General features: G+C 39.6%; 1 protein-coding gene across 2 annotated transcripts; it reads left to right on the forward strand.

Annotated features, from left to right (window-relative positions):
• Positions 1 to 217: 217 nt before the first annotated feature.
• On the forward strand, positions 218 to 1309 carry LOC107844951 (non-specific lipid-transfer protein 2-like). 2 transcript variants are annotated; one of them, XM_047398598.1, is made up of 3 exons: positions 229 to 428; positions 492 to 641; positions 1085 to 1309. In XM_047398598.1, exons 1-3 carry the CDS (start codon positions 307 to 309, stop codon positions 1092 to 1094), a joined length of 282 nt encoding a protein of 93 aa, XP_047254554.1. In that variant the 5' UTR covers positions 229 to 306; the 3' UTR covers positions 1095 to 1309. The 2 variants fall into 2 exon arrangements, with proteins under 2 accessions (XP_016544755.1, XP_047254554.1); XM_016689269.2 differs by having other exon boundaries at positions 218 to 641.
• Positions 1310 to 7635: the final 6326 nt, after the last annotated feature.

The raw sequence follows: 7635 nt of genomic DNA on the forward strand, positions 1-7635 counted from the left end.
TAAAATTAATTTAGATTAGATTAATTTTAATTTTTAAATTAAAATTTAGATATTTAAAATACTATATATTACAATTTTTCTTTTTTCAATGTATCCACCTTATTTACGTACCCATCCTTGGATTTAACTCAAAACTCCCAACTAATTCTCTCACTCCACTATTAATTTAGTCTCAATTTCCTCTCTATAAATACCCTTAGATCTCTGTAGCTTTTATACCCAACAATTGAGCAACAAATACTTTACTTTTGTACTATCCTCCAGTCCACTGCTCTCCCCATACTACTTTTTTCTTTTTAACTAAGCATGGAAATGGCAGGCAAGATTGCATGTTTTGTGCTTTTGTGCATGGTGGTAGTTGCACCCTATGCAGCGGCACTGAGCTGCGGTCAGGTTACATCTGCCATGGCCCCTTGCGTTCCTTATTTGACGGGTCGTGGTCCTCTTGGAGGCTGCTGTGGTGGAGTTAAAGGCCTAATGAGTGCAGCCAAGACCCCAGCGGACCGGAAGACAGCATGCACTTGCCTGAAATCGGCAGCTAATGCTATAAAGGGCATTGATGCAGGCAAAGCTGCTGGTCTCCCTGCTGCTTGTGGCGTCAACATTCCTTATAAAATCAGCCCTTCCACTGACTGCTCCAAGTACGTTAATTCTCCTTCATCCCGACAGATATATATTTTGTGCATTGACAATAGTAATAAAATTTCTTTATAGTCTCAGAGTATTTAACTTGAATTTAATTTGATATTTAACTTACATGTGTTGACAATGTAAATGAACAATATGATTTTACATTAACATTGTATTTTAATTAATATATTGCAACAAATTATCTATCTTATTTTTTTTACATTACTTAAAAGTGGGTGAATATAATTATTTGGGAATACATAATAGCTAGTATGGTAGGAGTATATTATATCGTCTTAACATGTTACAAAATGGTGTATCGTGGCATATTATCAATTCCTAAAGTAAAACAATGGAGTTACAGCAACATGATTGGCAAATAGGAAACTTCATGTGTTAGTGCTCTCTATGTGAGAAGATTATTGGTTAATGTTGGTTTAATGTGGCAATGCAGGGTCCAGTAAGGCTTTCCACCATAATTCGGTATCATGAGGAGAATCAAGAATAAGATGGATATCTAGTTTGATCTTGCTTATGGATCCATCACTATATATGTTGTCTCTTTATTTTTCATTTGCATATGTTGGAGTAATAGTCGAATTTTGTGATGAACCTTGGTGGTTATAAGTTGTATTACAACCCAATCTTCATCGTAATACATATTCTACGATCCTCTTCATTTTTTACATTTGCTAAACTTTTATCATCGCCGATCTAAAATTACTAACCAATCACCCAGCTTAGGTAAACCGCTTACACTGATTTTGAGTTGGTAGTAATTTTTAGTAGAGAATGACAAAATAAGAATTTGAGAAATTACACCGAAGGGTGCATAACTTAAGCGCACTTTGTTTTATCAGAAATTTTTCAACCGAAATCCATGATACATAAATCCAAATGAGAAACTACTCAAGTGTGAGCATACAAATTATAATATAGGTATGTGCTATACTCTATGTTAAATGCACAAGAAAAATTAATAATTAAGTATAATTGGAATTAATGATGGTACGTATCTAGCTAGATGGGACAAAGATGGGGGAAAGATTTGTGATGATGTTGTTAGCCCATATATTATTGGGCCTTTAGTTTATGGACCTTTAGGTTATTGGCTATGTATATATAGCCTACTCTTGTTTTAGTTAGTTTTATGCTTTTCAGATTATATTGTAAACCTTAGCCTTTCTTTCTTTCAATAAAGTTCTATTAACATGGTATCAAAGCTAGTTCGATCCATGTCCTTTGATTTGTTGGTTGAAGATTTTGTAGCAGGCACCTACTGCGCGGATCGAACTTCGCGGTGAGTTCGCTGGGGGGTACGGGGGGCAGCGCGCCCCCGTCCGGGGTTCGGGGCGGAGCCCCGAATTTTTTTGAGGTGCTGCTGTATTCGTTTGCTATTTTCGTTGGGTTTTTTTGGTTGGATTGATTCGTTGCTGTCTTCGTTTGCTGTCTGGTATTGTTCGTCTTTCGTTCTTTTGCTTGCTGCTATTGTTGTTCGTTCGGAATTGTTCAACCTAGGGTTTTGCATCTTTTTGTTTTTTGAATTGTTTGTGTGTTGCTGTGTTTACAATGACTGGAAAGGATGATTCTCTCCAGTCCATTAGTACTCAATTAGATGGTAAGAACTATGCATATTGGAGTTATGTCATGAAGAATTTTCTTCGTGGGAAGAATATGTGGGGCTATATCACTGGAGTAAAACCAAGACCTATCGATGATAAAACTGAAAATTTTGATTTGTTGGTGGACTTATGGGAAACTAATAACTCCAAGATTATCACTTGGATCAACAATTCTGTAACTCAGTCAATTGGTATGCAATTGGCTAAGTATGACACAGCAAAGGAGGTCTGGGATCATTTGGAAAGACTGTACACTCAGTCTAATTTTGCTAAGCAGTACCAGTTGGAGTATGATATCCGTGCTCTTCAACAGCATGATCTCAGTATTCAAGATTTTTATGCTGCCATGTCGGATTTGTGGGATCAATTGGCACTTACTGAATCTGCAGAGTTAAAAGGTTTTGGGCCGTACATTGCTAGACGGGAAGAGCAACGCTTGGTTCAGTTTTTGATGGCACTACGTTCTGACTTTGAGGGCCTACGTGGAACAATCCTTCATCGATCTCCCCTCCCTACTGTTGATTCTGTGGTTCATGAACTGATTACAGAGGAGACTCGTATCAAGTCTCAAGTGGATAAAGGGTCTAAAGTAACTACTACTCCTGTCGTGTTTGCTGCTTCAACTGATCAGTCTAGGCCACCACGTACTCAGACTCGACAATCTCCTAAAGTTGCATTTGATGAGTGTGCATTCTGCAAACAGAAAAATCATTGGAAGGCTCAGTGTCCGTTGTTACTTAACAAGGTCAAACAGCCTCAATCTGGGCAGCAACAGAAATATGGGCAGCAAAAGTATCCGTCACGCCCATCTGGTGCTCCTCCGTGGTCATCTCGTCCTCCACAGTTCGCTGCTGCTGCACCATCTGTAGATGTTGAGTCTGTTAGCACTATGCCACCTTCTGCGTTGGATCCCCAGGTTTTCGAACAGTTCAGACAGTTCTTCGTTTCTAATCCTACGGCCATGTCAGCATCTATGTCTCATTCGGGTTCAGTTTCTTCTAGTACCTCAGGTATTCCTTCCTCCTTGTGGATATTGGATTCTGGTGCGTCTCATCACATGTCCCCTCATTTGTCATCGTTTGGTTCTTTGTCACCCATTTCACCAATCTCTGTTATGTCCGCGAGTGCTGTACCTATGTCAGTCGAGGGTGTTGGTTCTGTTACTACCCCTCACATTGTCCTCTCTGATGTTTATTACATTCCCAAACTTGCTTTAAATCTTGTTTCGGTCAGTCAGTTGTGTAAGGCTGGTAATTGGGTGTTTTTTTTCTGATTCTGTTTGTGTTATACAGGACCAACACACTCAGAGGGTGATTGGGACCGGCCGTAGGTTGGGGGAACTCTATGTCTTGGAGAATCTCAAAGTGTCTGTAGTTGCTGCCTCTAGCATAGATTTATCTTCTTTTCGTTTGAGTCCTTTGTCTTCTCAGTTTTATCTTTGGCATTCCAGATTAGGACATGTGTCAGTTTCACGTTTACGTTTTTTGGTCTCTAGTGGTGCTTTGGGTCATGTGAACACTAGTGATATTTCAGATTGTAGTGGTTGTAAACTGGCAAAATTTTCTGCCTTACCGTTTAATAAAAGTGTGTCTTATTCTGTTGCTCCTTTTGATATTATTCATTCTGATGTATGGGGACCAGCGCCAGTATCCACTAAGGGTGGATCGACCTATTATGTTTCGTTTATAGATGACTATACTCGTTATACCTGGGTGTATCTTATGAAACGCAGATCTGATTTCTTTGGCATTTACAACAACTTTAGAGCCCTTGTTAAAACACAACATTCGGCTGTGATAAAGTGTTTCAGGTGTGACTTAGGGGGTGAATATACCTCTAATGACTTCACTCAGTTACTTGCCTCTGATGGTACCATACACCAGTCATCTTGTACCGACACTCCTGAGCAGAACGGTCTGGCAGAAAGAAAACATCGTCATATTGTTGAGACAGCACGCTCTTTACTTTTGTCTGCAGAGGTTCCTAGTATTTTTTGGGGAGAAGCAGTTCTAACTGCTGTATATGTGATTAATCGTATTCCTACTGCATTGACTTCAGGGATGTCTCCGTTTGAGAAACTATATGGTCACCCGCCGAATTATTCTGCATTACGAGTTTTTGGATGTACTTGCTTTGTTCTTCGTCCTCATGTTGAACGAAATAAGTTAGGGTCAAAATCAGCTATATGTGTGTTTTTGGGGTATGGTATTGGACAAAAAGGATATCGTTGCTATGATCCTGTAAGTCAGAAATTATATGTTTCACGACATGTCACTTTTTTGGAACATATTCCTTTTTATTCCATTCCAGCTAAAACCCATGATGTGACAAAGTCAGATATTCGGCTTATTGATCCCTTTGGGATTGACATAGAGGTTCCAGTTCCGGATTCATCCATGTCATCTGGTGTGCCACCTGATAGTGCTTCAGCCTCGCCTGTGCCTGAGTCTGCTCCTTCGACTGTTGAGACTGGAGACCCACCACCTCTGAGGAGGTCTACTCGACCTTGTAAGTCCACCAAACTGCCAGATTTTTACTATTCTACATATTCAGCCTCATTTGCTTCCTTTATTGCAAACATACATCATTTGTCTGAACCTGAGTCGTATAGAGAGGCTGTGTCTGATCCTCTTTGGCAGAATGCTATGGCTGAGGAACTTGCTGCTCTTCATCATACACATACATGGGATTTGGTTACTCTCCCACCTGGTAAGCATGCGATTGGTTGTCGATGGGTGTATAAGATAAAAACAAAATCTGATGGGTCTGTTGAGCGATACAAGGCAAGACTTGTGGCAAAAGGGTATTCACAACAATATGGTATGGATTATGAGGAGACTTTTTCCCCCGTAGCAAAGATGACGACTGTTCGCACTATGATTGCTGTTGCATCCGTTCGACAGTGGAAGATATTTCAGATGGATGTCAAGAATGCTTTTTTGAATGGTGATCTCCACGCGGAAGTTTATATGACTCCTCCCCCAGGTATTGACCACCCGCCAGGTGAAGTTTGTCGGCTTCGAAAAGCTTTATATGGTCTCAAACAAGCCCCTCGTGCTTGGTTTGAGAAATTCTCCACTGTTATTACTTCCCTTGGATTTGTCCCGAGTAACCATGATTCAGCATTGTTTGTTAGATGTACAAGTGCAGGGCGAATTCTATTGTCCTTATATGTAGATGATATGATTATTACTGGTGATGATCATAGTGGTATTGAGTTATTGAAGCATGATTTGGCTCATCGATTTGCAATGAAGGACTTGGGCTTGCTGCGTTATTTTCTGGGTATTGAGGTGGCTCAGTCTAAGAAAGGGTATCTTCTTTCTCAGACTAAGTATATATCTGACTTGTTTACACGGGCGCGTCTTTCTGACAACAGGACTGTAGATACTCCCCTTGAAATCAATGCACGTTACTCTCCTAGTGATGGTGTTCCATTATCAGATCCGAGTCTTTATCGGACTATTGTGGGTAGTTTGGTTTACCTTACGGTTACTCGTCCAGATATAGCACATGCAGTTCATGTTGTTAGCCAGTTTGTTACTGCTCCTACTTCTGTGCACTGGGGAGCTGTACTTCGTATTCTAAGGTATCTTCGTGGCACTCAGTTTCAGAATCTCTTGTTTCCCTCGACGTCATCTCTCGAGTTGCGAGCCTATAGTGATGCTGATTGGGATGGAGATCGCAATGATCGTAAATCCACCACTGGTTTTTGTGTGTTTCTTGGAGACTCTTTAATCTCGTGGAAGAGCAAGAAACAAGATGTTGTCTCTAGATCTTCCACGGAGGCTGAGTATCGTGCTATGGCTGTGACTACATGTGAGATTATTTGGTTACGTTGGCTTCTTGCAGATATGGGGGTTCACATTTCTATGCCTACTCCCCTGCATTGTGATAACAAAAGTGCGGTACAAATTGCAAAGAATTCTGTCTTCCATGAGCGTACGAAGCACATTGAGATTGATTGTCACTTCACCCGTCATCATTTACAGCTCGGGACCATATCGCTTCCTTTTGTTCCATCGTCTTTGCAGATTGCTGACCTTTTTACGAAGGCTCAGTCGGCATCTCGATTTCGTTTTTTGTGTGACAAACTCTCAATGCTTATTGCTGTTGCATTGTGAGTTTGAGGGGGGATGTTAGCCCATATATTATTGGGCCTTTAGTTTATGGACCTTTAGGTTATTGGCTATGTATATATAGCCTACTCTTGTTTTAGTTAGTTTTATGCTTTTCAGATTATATTGTAAACCTTAGCCTTTCTTTCTTTCAATAAAGTTCTATTAACAGATGTAATACTAAATCGCCAGTTCAATTGGTGTCTGTTTAAATTGTAAGGCTCATTAGCTATATTTCACACCTTTAATTTGATTCACTAATTCCGAGCTCCTTACAAGATACGAAAACGAAAGAAATTTCACGATATATGACATTGTTTGCAACTTTATCCTTAAGTTGATGATGGTTAGTGCAACAATTTATATATGAGATGTGACAAATATACACACCTGAAGGCACCACAATTTATTTTTAGATTACGATCTATAAAAGTGTCGTGATTTTAGATCGGGCCATGATGGCACCTACTATAACCTTCCAATAAATAAGCTAAATTCCAAGCCATTTAAAAGCAAGGACAAACTAAAAGTATATAGATATATACGTAACAATTACAAAATATACAAAATGGGACCCTAAAGAAGCAAAAAAGACAAGTATACAAGGAAATCCAACCCCTGACATGGTGTCATTGGTATAAAGGCTAATAAGTGATGAATAGGCACTACATCAGTACATGTTTATACGGGAGATACAAAAATACGGATACTAAATACGGGAAGGAGATGTGCGTACAACCAGATGTCAAGTGCTTATCGCAACTTCAAGTAACGACTTTCAATCGATCAGAATTAGCGATACAAACTCATACTAGAATCTATATCAAGAAAAAAGAAGGAAAAAAGATGCAAAAGTATAGTATGCGTATCAAAATAAGTGGCACCTAGTAGACACCATAGGCTAACTTAAAGGTGTCAAACAGGCCTGGCCGGGCCAACCCGGAACCGGACCTTCCATTTTAACCGGGTTGAGGGCCGGTTAAGGGCTGGTTTTGACGTTAATCGGGCTGGGCCAAACAGTAAAAAGATTAAAACCCATCCTAACCCGGCCCACTTAACCCAACCCGGTCAAACCCACCAAAACCCGGTCAAACCCGGTTAAAAACCGGTCAAACCCGTTTAAAAAATAAATAAAAAATTCAATATACACTATATACACTCCAATATACACTATATACACTCTACTATACAATATATATTTTTTTAAAAATATATAAACAATTACACATATATACGTACCATTCAATATATAATTATATATGACT

Source organism: Capsicum annuum, chromosome 10, assembly GCF_002878395.1.
Source record: "Capsicum annuum cultivar UCD-10X-F1 chromosome 10, UCD10Xv1.1, whole genome shotgun sequence".
Taxonomy (NCBI): domain Eukaryota; kingdom Viridiplantae; phylum Streptophyta; class Magnoliopsida; order Solanales; family Solanaceae; genus Capsicum; species Capsicum annuum.